Here is a 14,307-nt window from a genome sequence, read left to right as displayed (position 1 = left end):
TGGTTATTGCTCTCGTCTTTTCTTCGGCTCGCTTACTCCGCTGTTTTGTATTTTTTTTTTTTTTAATTTTTTTCTTTGGCTTTTTCGGTTAGGTGAGCGGTGGTCTCCGCTCCGTTCTTCGTATATTTCGGGGGCCCCAGTGGCGTACATGTATGCAAAGGGGCTTGTTGGCCACGTAGAGGCGCACCAGAGGTCCCGGCGACCACGTCGCTGCACAAGCCACGCAGCTTCCACAGCCTCCTAGGCTCCTAGCCAGCAGCTACCACATACAGGGGGTGATGCTTAAACGGGATCCCCAAAAAGTGGCAACACCCAATTACCAATATCCACGTAAATAGATCATCCAAAACAAGAAATCACCTAAATTAAGACACTTAATGTCGCTTAAGCAAGTATTTTAAAGATTTGCATGCTTGAACAAAATTCAGATTTAAAATGATCTCAATCTGGCCTAAATAAGTTCATAGCTTCCGATTTTAATTTAGGAATTAATAAGCGAAAACCAAAATATAAGACTTTTTTGGCAACTGAATAATACTATTTTGAATCACTTTATTGGTTTGGTGTTTTAAAAAAGTTCTTAAAACTTAAAAACAATATTTCCAATAATATATTTATTAACATAATTTTTTATTGTAAATCAAAATGTTAATATTTTTTTTGAGAACATGTGTCCTGCTTTTCAAATATACCTTAGTTAAAACAAGATAAGATATATAAATATGTGCTATTCTTTGTAGTCAATAGCCACTGTAGTCAGCTTGGCAAGCGATTGAAGCGGGGCACGGGCACCAAACGACAACCAAATCTCGGTGGTGCAGCTTCTAAGTGGAGGCTTCGTCGGCATGGGCAGCGTGCAGCCACAAGTAGGAAGTGGGCGCTAGGCATAGGCTTGGCCTGGACTTGGTCTAAAACCGAGATCGAGACTGGCCACCTCCTCCTCCTCCTCCTCCTTCTCCTCCTCCTCCTTCTCCTCCTCATCCTTCTCCACCGCCCGTTGGGCAACTTTTTTCCGCGCAACTCCTTTGTTACATTTTGCGAGCGAGCTAGCGAGGTAAACGATCGTTAGAAAGGTTTTATATGAAGCCATGGCTTCAGATTTGCGCTCACGTCTATTTATTGGAGTTGCAGTTGCCGGAGCCAAACTGAAGCTGTAGCCATAGCTGAATCTGAAGTTGGGCTGGATCTGTGTGTGCTTGAGCTATCGTTTGTTGCACAGCAGAAAATTTGATCAATTTTATAAAAATAAATAATAAATTATGTGGCATTACTTGTGGAGGTAATTGGATCTTAACAGTTTTAAACCTCCTGTCATTACTGTTTCCGTTCAAAACTCAGTTTAAATTAGTCTTTCAAGTTTTAAAAACTTTCTACTAAATTATTTTATTTACTTATTTAACTAAATGGCTTTTGTGAATAGTGAAAAGATTTTACTGGCAAAATAAAAATGATTTTAAATAATACTTTACAGTTTTTTGATAGCCTATACAAATTTTATGATAACTATTTTTCTACTCATGTTATCCTATTTAATTTTAAGCCATTTTTTTGGGTGTATGGTCATGTTACCACCGCCTGTCGTTTAAGATGGCTCTTGGCTTGCTGTTTGTTTTGTTTTGGCCTGCACAGTTTTTTATCCATTTTGGTGGCCTGTCCTCTATCCTCCATCCTCCATCCTGCATCCTCCAAGCTTGAAGATCTTCGAGCTCCCGACTCCCAAACACCCAACGCCGAACTACCAAACTCCCTGCTCCATCCTCAATAGTCCATCCAGCCTCAACTTCAATGGAAGTGGAAGTGGCATGAAATGCTGTTAACCTCGTTTGAACTTTGCCATTTGTTTGAGCCATTGGATAGGCCGATCTTTCTTCTTGGCAATGTTTTATTTTTTTTTTTTTATTTTTACGTATTTCTTTCAGCGCTCCTCTCTCTGTTTTTGGACTGTTTAGACAGGCCGGCCAAGCAATTTAAATATATTGCAAACAAAAGGAGTGTATGTAATTTAATGTGAGTGGACGTTGGACATCGGACATCGGACGTGGATGGGGCCTAGAAATGGGATTGGAATTGTTTTGGCTTTGGTTTTCGTTTTGGGCTAGCATGGGGGTTGGATGATGGGAATGGAAATGAAGATGGGGATGGGGATGGGGACCATGGACCATGCACCGTAGCAGTTGGGCAATGGCTAAAAAACACAACTGACATTTACAATGCGAGAGATACGGGTCCGAGCACCAGCTGGAGATTGCCCGGGTCAGCCACAGTCACAGCCACAGTCACAGCCAATCCTCATCCGCACCTCTTCGTCGATAAGTTCCTCGAGAGCCCCCCTTGAAACCCCCCTTCGAAAACCCCTCAAACACCTCTGTCAATGCTGCTCCTGCCTACACACCTCGAAATTTTCGCAATGACAAGTAGCCCAGGCGTGTGTGATTTTTTTGTAATCTACCCAAGAGCTGGTGTTGCTCCAATCTTGCTTCAAGCTGGTCTTCCACTAAGGCTGGGCTTTGAACTGGGTTAGACCAACTGTGGGAAGAACCGAGCGTTTAATTGGGCCAGCGAAAAATTGGGGGAGGGAGTCTCTATACACAGTTAGAAATCTAAGAGTTCAAAACTTATTTGCTTCTATAGTTTAGCCTTATAATTGATATAAGCTGATAAATAGCCTTAAGAACCTTAAATCATTAAAAATGTTTAAGAGTTCAAAAATATTATAATGATGAATTTAGTTGTCATAAGAGTTCTATGGAGCTGGATAAATTACTATGGCTATAACTTATATATTGAAGCCTAAAATTAAATTCTCAGAAGTATTATAATAACAAAAAAGACTGATATACATCGATATAATGACAAATACTTGTAACAAACGTAAATAATACAAAATTATTTGTTTATTTTTTCTTAGATTCTAACTTATATTTATTTCAAAGTGTTTTCAGCTGTAAACATTATTAGTTTTAGAAGTTACCATCTCCCAATTTCCATTCTGGCTTCTTTAAGGCCCAGTTTTTCCCAGTGCACAGTGAGTATTCAAGAGCAGCGACCATAAAGACGTTCTAGTCTGTCAGATGAACCGAGATTAGTTTATGTTTTTGGGGGAAGAACGGTGGCGAACAAACGGTAGCGTATGACCTGATCCAAGACCATTATTGTGGCCCGTTTTAGCCCGCTTCCAAGACCAACCAATTAGCACTATCTTAAGTGGAGTGCTGAGCAGGGTTTTCATTGGGACTTTTTATGGGAACTGGGGGACACTTTATGCCCCCCACAGAAGATATTCCCGGGAGATATTTGCATTTACATATATGTACATACATACGCCCACGCAGTGGACAATTAAAGACACGTCGCCGAATTTCAATTACAGGAAGCGGAAAATGAATGAAAATACGCGTATGCAAAATGCAACTTCTGCCAATTTCATTGAGAACGCAGAAAACTGTGTCACCTTGACTGAAAAAGCATAACACGATCGCAAGACAACAAAAAATAAGGTAAAATATAAGGAACTTCTTCAAGCTACTACATATATAATGAAGAAGAAGAAAAGAGGGAGCAACAGCTGCACAGGCGCTTTATAAAGAGGGTGGTAAACGTAAGGGAGGGGAAAGCCAAGACAGACAACAACCCTTCTTAGTTTTTGGCAAAGCCATTGACATACCAAAATAAAGGGAAACAAAACAAATTCCGCATGTATGAGTTGCTGTACACTATTTACTGCACAGAAAAAAAAAACGAATTGAAAAAATAAACTACTACTGGAAACTAGAGCATCTTTTAATTTTATCATATACCTGCGACTTATACATTTTTATCTGGCAAAGTGTTATAAAACGATCATAATACCATGACTTTAAAATATCCAAATGAAACTTATCAAATCGATTATCATATCAGTTTAATTTCAGTGCACCCGAAAGACATTTGATTGTCTGGAAAACCTTTCCACTTCCACTCCACTTCCAATCCTCAAGAAACCACCCCAAGAAGAGGGAAAAAACCAAAAAGGTGCGATCGCTCTCTCGCTCTCTCCGCTGTCGAAGAGTCGACGGCCGTTGTAATTATTTTAATAATTTTTTTCACTGCGTCATCATTATTTTTCTCTGCCTTTGATATATAATTCTTCTTTGTATCATTTGCACACACGATTGCACACATACAAAGGGCGGGAGAGGGGGAGAGAAATTCACGCTCAGCAATAAAAGTGTGTATGTGAGCAGAGTTCAATTACCAGGGCTTAAGGGTTGTCAACACAACAGAATAGAAATTAATGATACGAAATATATGATTAAATTATTTAATAAATTAACAAATTACTAAAAAGCCAAATTGGTATTAATGAACCATCCTGTTAATTTAACCCATAAAAAACATGCTTTAGCAGTGACCAGGATACGAGAGCCTTGGCAACCCTACGATCGTGGCGAGAGAGCGGCTTTGCTCTCCCGCTGCTCAAAACGAGCCGTTCGAACGCGCCGTGAGCCATATAAAAGGAAGAGCGTCGCTCGCGAGCAATTGTTGTTTCTGGCCCGGCTTCCACTCCACTTCCAATCCTTGCGCACTATTGACCGCCACACAAAACACTCACAGCGCTGCCAGATCGCCGTTGCGCCCGCGATTCGCGCTCCTTCTGAGATTTAAAAAAAACAAAGCCAGAACTTTGAAGAAAATTGCATAAACAAATAGTAAACTTAAAGAAACGCGTTTTTTCAGTGTGTGTGTGTCCCGTTTCAAACTTAAATTGCCGATGATTACAAGCCGAGCTCACCCACACACACGCACGCTCGAGACTTTGCCGATAAAAAATAAGCCAATGAGCGGATGCACGCAGCATTTACAGTTGAGTTCAAATGTGCCGTCTAATTAGAAATGATTTAATTTCAAAGCGATTTGATAAAAACGAATTTGCGAATAGAAACGACGCCGCGTGTGTATTTTGTATGTACATATATATTTGTGCATGTGCCTGTGTGTAATTCGCCATACTTCTTCAATTCAAAGAACAGACAGAAGAAGAACACAACAACAAGAGGGCAAGACATACTTGAAAAATAAAAAGGCAACAACAACTATTGCTATCTCTTTTTTCGCTCTCTCCCGCTCTTTACTGTTGCTGTGCGCGTGTGTAAGCTTCGCTTTGTTTGTGTGTATAGGTATGTATACAAGCGAGCGAAAAAAAAACCTATATATTACTCTCAATTTTCCCTATATTTTTTGCGCCTGCCAATAAGCGGTTCTTTGGTGGAGTTGCCACACCGCAGCGTCGATCGTGGAATTTTTAATTGGAATTGTGAAAGATCGTTGCGTACACTCACACATATGAATAAGTGTGTTTGTGTGTAGAACTGATAAGGCGCAGAGAAAGCAGAAAAAAAGAGACGCCGCTTATCAACGCCTCAAAAAAAGACTACAGAAATAAACGAACTAAATGGGTCGGCCACATTGTCATGTATTGTTTTTTGCACTATCGCTTAATAATTGAAATTAAAAAAGAGGCGAGGGAACCGGAGAACGCAAAAATCCCATTATAATGGAACGGAGAATGGAAATGGAATTCATACTACTGTTTTTAGTGGGTGGGGGTCCAGTGTTTCACATTGATTTTCTTAGCATTTGTGACTAGATCCACACTCATTAATAACGGTAGTTCAGTCATCAAGCACGTGTTTTCTGGATAGTATTCGTTTCCTCCGAAAAGAAAAGGGACAAACAGGTGGTGTTTAAATATAAAAGGCTAGGTAATTAGTCAACGTCTCTCACGCACACATCGTCATTCGGACGGAAAAGAGCACCTGTTCGAGTGCCCAAAAGAGAGTAAAAGAGAGGGCGAAGGAAGAGGAAGAGGGACTTAAAATTAATGCTAATTTAGGCCATTTTCGGGCAATGAAAAAGGCCCAGAAAACGATCCCCCAAATTCAAAATTAATTGTAGTCAACATGGGTAGAACTGGGAACATTGTTAGCCTAACAACAAAGGTTAAAAGTTCAACAACGATTGCCAGCTGAGTCACAGTGTCTCAGTGTGTGTACAGTTGCGGTCGGAATAATAGTGTTTTCTTGAAAAACAATGAAAGGAAAGAACAAGAAACTTTACAAAATTACTGCATTTCTAATTAATTTTTAATCATAGGAAGAAGTCAAATAAGATACAACAACATATAAACCAATAACAATCTTTAAAATTATTTGAACACGACTTGAAGTGAAAATCTACAACAAAAAAGGTAAAACAAAGTAATGTAATACTTATTTAACCAAAAAAATTTTGAACAAAAGGAAATATGCTTAAATTTTTTTAAATTGCCTTTTAAAATGTATTTTTTGGAAAATAGTTAGATTCATCTTTACTATTACATACGCCGCAACTGTGTGTTTTTCAGAATTTCTGTAGTTCCGCCTCTCTAACTACCTTTGACTTGTTCTTCTCTGGTTTCTACCGGAACAAATTGCTGAAAAACTAAATTCTGAGAAGACACTACTGTCGCATAGTTCAGATTAATAGCTATGTATGTATATACACCCCCGACTTGACAAACAAACAATAATTTCCGCCGAATCATGTGGTTGTTGTCACTATGTGTATCGGATTTTATCCAACTTTTGTTCTTCGTTTTTGTGCGCCGATCAGCAGAAACTGAAACTGCAACGACGCCACAATTCTTAAACAATTCTCAAAGACGACGACGTTGATTCTGTCGGCTTTTCGTCAGAGAAGAACTGGATGGGAAGAGAGCGCGGGGGCTGATATATATACATATATTATTGTATAAATCAGCAGAAAAAACAGCAAACAACGGACAGGCGAACAAAAAATAATAAACCTTAATTCGAAGCTTGGAGCTTGATTCATTCATATTACCCGGGGGATCAGAAAAGGGGGCGATACGCGGGAAACTGAAACTGACAGAGACTGCTGACGCTGACTGACCACCCAATTGAGCTATGAAAACCGATCAAACCAAACCGATCCCAATTGTTGCCAGGCACGAGAGCAATGACATGGCATGCAAAGCCGCCACCAGGAAAACTAAGCCCCAAAACGAAAACCAAACCAAACCAAACCCAATCACCAATCACAAAAATGCCACAGAAAGTCGTGCAGGGGCAATAATCATCATCCGCGAAAGGAAAAAAACTATAAGAAAAGCTGGTAAGGATGCTCTTTTCTGACTCTATTTTGTCGGCGAACATGGATCTAGTGCACGGTGGTTCATGATTAAGTTCGTGACTAGATTTCATGCTCGTCTATTAAGTTGGGTCAGCACAACGAAGAGAGTTTTCCCCGGGGGCCAGTTTTTCCACCACCCACCCCACCCCTCTTCCCTTCTCCGACTGAGTGGCCAATTAGCAGACGCATTAATTATGGGAAATGTATATTTGCCTGATTGACCCGTGACCCACATAGAGTGGCACACGCCCCGCAGAAATAACTCCAAAATGAGGGCGTGTTACAAATAAAAATAAATAAAAGAAAACAAAAAAAAAAAAAAAAAAAAAAAGAGTCAATGGCCTGCTGTCCCGCATGCTGTATATTGCTTACTCAAAAAGCAGTAGCCTTGCCGATTTGTGCGCCTTTATCTGCCAAATGGAGTGAGTAGTGAGTAGTGAGTGCCCTGCCAACAGTCGCAGAGTGTGGAAAACCAAAACCCGTGACAGCCACCACGGCCCACCAATTTATGGGTTGGTGACACGCGATTAAAAATCGAATTCAAACAGGCCCGTACGACCAGAAGACCAACCAGAAGGCACCGAAACCCATGCAACTGCAACTGCAATAGATTTCCGTGTGAAAAACTCTGCGAGGGTTGTTGTTTTTGCCACTACCGTGGCGCCTGCGGGTAAGTAACGGCTTTTTACCCGCCTTTTGTCACATGGTGAGAAAAAAAAAAACAAACTATTGGTTGGTTAATGTCCTCTAAAAGTTTACATGTCATATAAACGAGCTAGGTATCGGCTTACACAGCTGGAGTCTCGAAAATTTTTTTAATGTTTTTGAAATCAGTTATACAAAAGGAATTTGCAAAGTTTTTGGTCACCTAAGTATATATTTGCTCGTTTGTTACTGAAGAACGAACCACTAATACTCAGAGGTAATAAATCGGTAAGGTTGTCTTCCTGTACTTATCATTTAAAAAAAGTGTTTTACAATCATCTAAATTAAGTTGATCATTGCTAGTGATATTTTTCTCTGTGCACTTTGTTGCCAACGACAACAACGACAGACTGTTGCGTGGGCGTTTGAGTGTAACTGTAACACCTGCTGCCGCTATTAACACAACATTTCTCTGCTCTCCAATTTTAGTTTCAGCCCAAAGGAATGAAGCCGGAACACCTTTCAACCCTGCGAGCCATTGTTATACTATTATTGCTACCGTACCATAGGCGGGTACTATGGCTACTCCTCCTACACGATCGCATTCGCATTTGCTTCACGCTCATTTAAATGCCAACGCACCGGGGGAAAAGAGTGCACGGCGAACTAACAAAACATTGCCTGCTTATTTACATATTTTCTATATGAATGTGGCTACGAGTTTGCAACCCCGGCGGTGGCAAAGCCAAGAAGCGCATTCAGTTGCAACGGCGGCAGCTGCTGCTGTTGCTGTTGGCTTTCCCTGCACTGGATTTCTACTTCCTCCCGGTCGAAGTGGCAGCAACAGCAGCAAAATCAGCAATCAGGAACAACAGCAGCAACAAGAAGCCGTCGTCAAACGCCGCAACTAATTGATATAATAGTTAAAATAACAAACTAACGAGAAAAGAGGTTGTCGGCGAATGCGCTGCCGCGTTGGTGAAGTGCAAAACCTTTCCAATTTGAAAATAGTTTTCCTGCTATGTGTGCTCGTTCCCACAAGCAGCAGCAGCAATACCGCCACTAGATGAAGCAGCAACATTGGCAGCAACTGCAGCAACATCGGTTCAGAACAAGCACAAAACAGCATAGCCTGCACTTTGCCAAGAGGTGATTGGGAAAAGGGGCTGTAGCTGGAATTGGAGTTGGAGCTGGAGAAGATGACAATGCAGCGATTAGAGCAATGCAGAACTTGAACTCTACAACTCGACGGCATCATCATTATCATCATCTTCATTGGCGGCAGCTGGAAAAATGTTTGCCCCAATCCTCAGTCGAAGTCGCAGTCCCAATGCGCGGCATTTCCGTTTGGAAAAGAGGATGAAGCCGAAGCGGGATCGATTCGTTACTGATGCACTTTGCAAGAGGGGAAATAGTAATCACATTTATTAAATCTAAATAAAATATGTCTAGTGTTATTTATTTAAACGCTGCTGTCTTTGACTTTTTGGTTTGGGAAGGGTTTCAAGATTGCCATCTGAGATTTCTAGGAAATAACGCTTAGATAGGGGATATTTTTTGTCAAGTTGGAATAAAAATTAATAAACAAATCGTATGATCTTTCAAAACGCAAAAGAACTACATTTTTAAACTGAGCTTTTAAATTAAAATCTTTAAAACTTATAGAAAGGTTAGCATTGGAAATTAAATATCATAAGTAAACAGGCTTTTAGCTCTAAATATACAATATATTAATTTAATTTAACTTACAGCGCCTTTGTAACAGAATCCACAGCTGTTAGACACAACAGGGGCTGTTATGCGCAAATCGACTGCTTTACAACACTACCAATACTGAAGATCATTCGATAACAGGGCTATACAAAATAGTTCCATTCGATAGGACAATAACAAAGAATATAATAGACAACAGCAAATAAATAGCCAAATTGAAAGAACAATATTTTAGCCATGTAAATGCATCTCTTAAATCCGATTTTAGCAAGTAAAGACAGTGCAAAATAAAATAAATTTTAGTCCCATCTTGAAATGAAATTTATTTAAAAATCAAAGCACAAATTTTAAATGGGATTGCAAAATACACCATCGATTCAATTTGAAAATTAAAAATGTAACGGAATCTAGCTTGTGGTGGAAGATCTTGCGCTTTACAGCACGCTTGTATCGTAAACGCATTAATTTCGGACACAAACGAATCAAAAAAGAATAGTTATATTATTATTTTGATCACCAAAATATGATAATTAAGACATCGATATCAGAAATGACTTCCAAAAAAATCGACTTATCGATGTAGTATCGATGATTGCTGCAGCCCTGTTTCCGTCCCTTCTCTTCTTCGTTTCCGGTGAGTGCGTGTGCTCCGCGTTTTTTCACTGATTTTGCAAATATATTACACTTAATATTATATTTGTAGGCAGACGATTTAAACGGCGAAACCACCATGGTGCAAGGAGTACGTAAATGAAAGCGGTGTGCAAATTCGCCGAAAACAGCTGCTCGAGGCCATGTGAATTGGCGAATTTGCAAATGCCGGTTAGGAGGTGCCACGACATATACTAATTCAGATTGACTTGATTGTTTGCAGACTCTGTACACTTATCCCGAGAACTTCCGCGCGTACAAAGCGCTCATCGCGGCCCAGTACTCCGGAGCCCAGGTGAAAGTGGCCGATAACTTCAAGTTTGGCGAGACCAACAAGTCGGCTGAGTTCCTCAAGAAGTTCCCCAGTGGCAAGGTGAGTGGTGGTGGTGGAGTGGGGTGTGGTCATAATGCCATGTCATCATACATACTATATACCTTGTAGGTGCCCGCATTCGAGACCGCTGAGGGCCAGTACCTGAGCGAGTCCAATGCCATTGCCTATCTGCTGGCAAACGAGCAGCTGCGCGGTGGCAAGTGCCCCTTCGTCCAGGCCCAGGTCCAGCAGTGGATCTCGTTCGCCGACAATGAGATCGTTCCCGCCTCGTGTGCCTGGGTCTTCCCCCTGCTGGGCATCCTGCCGCAGCAGAAGAACAGCAATGCCAAGCAGGAGGCCGAGGCTGTGCTGCAGCAGCTCAACCAGAAGCTGCAGGACGCCACCTTCCTGGCCGGCGAGAGGATCACCCTGGCCGATATCGTCGTGTTCAGCAGCCTGCTGCATCTGTACGAATACGTTCTGGAGCCCAGTGTGCGCAGTGCCTACGGCAATGTGAACCGCTGGTTCGTCACCATCCTCAACCAGAAGCAGGTGCAGGCCGTCGTCAAGGACTACAAGCTGTGCGAGAAGGCTCTGGTCTTTGATCCCAAGAAGTACGCCGAATTCCAGGCCAAATCGGGTGCCGGCAAGCCCCAGCAGCAGGCTCAGCAGCAGCAGAAGCAGGAGAAGAAGCCCAAGGAGAAGAAGGAACCGGCGCCCAAGAAGGCTGCCGAGCCCGCCGAGGAGTTGGATGCCGCCGACGAAGCCCTGGCCGCCGAGCCCAAGTCCAAGGATCCCTTCGATTTGCTGCCCAAGGGCACCTTCAACTTCGATGACTTCAAGCGCGTGTACTCCAACGAGGAGGAGGCCAAGTCGATTCCCTACTTCTTCGAGAAGTTCGATGCCGAGAACTACTCGATCTGGATTGGCGAGTACAAGTACAACGAGGAGCTGTCCAAGGTGTTCATGTCGTGCAATCTCATCACCGGCATGTTCCAGCGCCTGGACAAGATGCGCAAGGCGGCCTTCGCTTCCGTGTGCCTGTTCGGCGAGGACGGCAACAGCACCATCTCCGGCATCTGGGTGTGGCGCGGACAGGATCTGGCCTTCACTCTGTCGCCCGATTGGCAGATCGACTACGAGGTCTACGACTGGAAGAAGCTCGACGCCAAGAGCGAGGAGACCAAGAAGCTGGTCACCCAGTACTTCTCCTGGACCGGCACCGATAAGGATGGTCGCAAGTTCAACCAGGGCAAGATCTTCAAGTAAACAGCTCAGCTCAATAACAACAACAACAACAGCAGTAACAATAAAGTTTGAGATTTGATATGCAGGATGCAAGCATGATGCCTTTATCTTAAGTTCCAACTGATAGTATCCTAAGGATATCCAATATCTGTTTTGCTGCCTCGAAGGTTTGGTATTGTGCGTTTTGCCTTCTGCATTTTCGTAACTGGAGAATTTCATTGTAACCGCCTACTACACCATGATATTGTCAACGGAACAGCCGCCTGCAGCCAGAACATAATTTATAAAAAATAAAAGGTTTTCTATTAATAACACCATGTTATACAATTTGTTGGGTTTAATAGGATGCTTTGAAAGTTCGATTTATAAACTTTTAGTTTGTGAACTTTTCAAACGATAAAGGGGGTCTCCTTTAAAATTTTTAATAGCTTTTCAAGAGTATGATAATTTTTATAATCAGACTTAATTTCAACCCAGATACTATATAAATAATAAACGTAATCTTAATTGATTACTATTATTAACTATGATTAAATAACAATTTCAATAGATTGCGGTAATGAAATGTATAAGGCTGTTTAAACTGATTCGAAAAATTTAACTACGTATTTAAGTTTATTTAATTAATATTAACAAGCAACTGATAGGCACTTGCATATGTGATAACTAAACCAAGCAAAGTGATTTCAATGTTTTTTGGGCAATTTTATTGGCTTCTTTAACTTAATCCATCAATATCATCAATTATTGCTTATGTTTACAAGGGGCTCTGACAGCGTAGAATTATTTCGAAGAAGTTCAACCATTTAACTTGGTTTTAAAGGCAAACAGAAAGTTCCAAGTGAATTTGAACAAGGAAATGCTAGAGGAGTTTCAATATCGATGCACGGCTGGAATTTACTTCTTTACCACAACTGGTCCAACATTGTCGCCAGTCAACTTGTTGTGCTCGCCATGGCTGCCATCGCAATAGGGCCACTGAAAAAGAGGATAAGATTGGGTTAAGATTGGCTGATTAGTTTAATCATTACCATTGTTAAAGCATTCCTAAAAATCCAATTATTAGAAATCCTGAGAAAACCTAATTCGTTACTTATTAAATTTATGTTTATAAGCTGATACCTTGACTCACAAAGTTTACAAATTGTAAGCTGATTATCATCTCAAATTTGAATTTTGATCGATACTCAATTTCAAATTGAAGAAGCTTTGGATACAAGGAATTTAAAAAGATATCAAGTTAATTCTTGTTGTCGTTTTAAATTCTTGTAATCTAATACTTGCTTAGTTTTGTAATCATATATATATTGGAAAGACATAATGATATGCTCCTTGTGATCAAAACAAAGTTTCAAATTGATCAAGAATTTTTTGACATAGTTATCATATCATCATAGTTATTTTTGTCATTTAAAATTACATTATAGAAATACTCTATTGAAATTGTGAACTATATTCAATACAAGAGATTAAAAGAAGCGGGATGACAGAGCTTAAATGATTGCTTGTTTAGTTTTGTAAACGAAATTATAGGTTTAAAACCATCATTTCCAACTAGAAGGGATTAACAAGGAAATCAAATTGAAATGAAGTCCACTCACGTTCTTGGTCTTCCAGCACCGGCAGAAGGCCGCCTTCTCCGCAATGTCCTCCACATCGATCATGTCCACCACCTTGGGCTCATGTTTCCGGATTTGGTTGTTGCAGCGTCCGTTGCTTTTGGCCTGGCACTTGGCCGCCGGACAGAAGGCCAGATATCCGGTGTAACCCAGTCCGGCCACCACAACGGTGGGTGGGATCAAGGCCAGCCAGTCCTTGACTGAAAATTAAGATGCGATTTAGCAGTTGTATTTTAAGGCACAAAACTAGATCTTTTAGCCAATCAGCCGCAACCGGCACAAGGTCGTTTTCTATATTCAGATTAGGTTATAAACGCACTAAGGGACCCGTATATAAGTGTATATATGTGGCCAATGAAGCGTCTACGCAAAATAGGTTTATCTAGTTCCCTATCACTTTGCAAGATAAACTGGCTCCAATTTATACATTTCTTGGCGGGCTCAACAAATGTTGCATAATCGCTGCAATTTCACTTTTACTTGTGTGCCTGGAAGTGCAGGCACTGCACTTATATTAAGTACATTTGTATTAAAACTAGATCACGCCATATTTTCGTCTAAACAGTTTCCTAAAATTATGGCACTAGATGCTGCTGTGTCATTATCGTAGCTTTTTAGGTTTACGTTTGTGGGTCGCCCTTTCGTAGGCAAACTCAAATTCCAACCATGACCACTTTTATGTCTATTCATATAAACTTACAGGAAAGCTTAAACCAGCCGCCGATGCTGTCCGGAATCGGTAGATTTGATAGATAATTGGGTAGAGTTGACTTTACTAATTGTGATATACCCTCCATTTCAAAACTTTTTGTATTTTACTGGGTTCAAAAGCGAGTCTGAAAAACCTGTTTTTGTTGTTGCTATCGGTTGGAGATGGCAATACATCGATGACTGGCTTCTATCGATATTGCCGGTTTTGCATTTTTATCGAGTGCCGCCACACCAATT

General features: G+C 41.0%; 2 protein-coding genes and 1 long non-coding RNA gene across 3 annotated transcripts; 1 reads left to right on the top strand and 2 right to left on the bottom strand.

The window, feature by feature from the left end:
- Nucleotides 1–681: 681 nt before the first annotated feature.
- On the bottom strand, nt 682–1,704 carry LOC128257851 (uncharacterized). Its single transcript, XR_008267914.1, has 3 exons — nt 1,570–1,704; nt 1,111–1,201; nt 682–1,046 (listed from the first exon to the last, which is right to left on the bottom strand). It is a non-coding gene; the product is annotated as an uncharacterized LOC128257851 (long non-coding RNA).
- An 8,439-nt stretch (nt 1,705–10,143) lies between these two features.
- Nucleotides 10,144–12,052, top strand: LOC128257750 (elongation factor 1-gamma). The gene is made up of 3 exons (XM_052988940.1): nt 10,144–10,270; nt 10,403–10,552; nt 10,622–12,052. Exons 1-3 carry the CDS (start codon nt 10,259–10,261, stop codon nt 11,759–11,761), a joined length of 1,302 nt encoding a protein of 433 aa, XP_052844900.1. The 5' UTR covers nt 10,144–10,258; the 3' UTR covers nt 11,762–12,052.
- A 372-nt stretch (nt 12,053–12,424) lies between these two features.
- On the bottom strand, nt 12,425–14,239 carry LOC128257827 (CDGSH iron-sulfur domain-containing protein 2 homolog). The gene is made up of 3 exons (XM_052989040.1): nt 14,060–14,239; nt 13,342–13,559; nt 12,425–12,718 (listed from the first exon to the last, which is right to left on the bottom strand). The coding sequence occupies exons 1-3, from the start codon at nt 14,154–14,156 to the stop codon at nt 12,638–12,640; spliced, it is 396 nt and encodes a 131-aa protein (XP_052845000.1). The 5' UTR covers nt 14,157–14,239; the 3' UTR covers nt 12,425–12,637.
- Nucleotides 14,240–14,307: the final 68 nt, after the last annotated feature.

The sequence above is a fragment of the Drosophila gunungcola genome, chromosome 3R, assembly GCF_025200985.1.
Source record: "Drosophila gunungcola strain Sukarami chromosome 3R, Dgunungcola_SK_2, whole genome shotgun sequence".
Taxonomy (NCBI): Eukaryota; Metazoa; Arthropoda; class Insecta; order Diptera; family Drosophilidae; genus Drosophila; species Drosophila gunungcola.
This window is presented reverse-complemented; position numbering and strand designations above follow the sequence as displayed.

Coding starts and splice junctions, on each gene's coding strand:
- LOC128257750 (XM_052988940.1), top strand. Junction 10,553..10,621: donor AGAAGTTCCCCAGTGGCAAG/GTGAGTGGTGGT, acceptor TATACCTTGTAG/GTGCCCGCATTCGAGACCGC.
- LOC128257827 (XM_052989040.1), bottom strand. CDS start 14,156: ATGGAGGGTATATCACAATTAGTAAAGTCAACTCTACCCAATTATCTA. Junction 13,560..14,059: donor CGGCTGGTTTAAGCTTTCCT/GTAAGTTTATAT, acceptor CTTAATTTTCAG/TCAAGGACTGGCTGGCCTTG. Junction 12,719..13,341: donor GGTGCTGGAAGACCAAGAAC/GTGAGTGGACTT, acceptor CCTCTTTTTCAG/TGGCCCTATTGCGATGGCAG.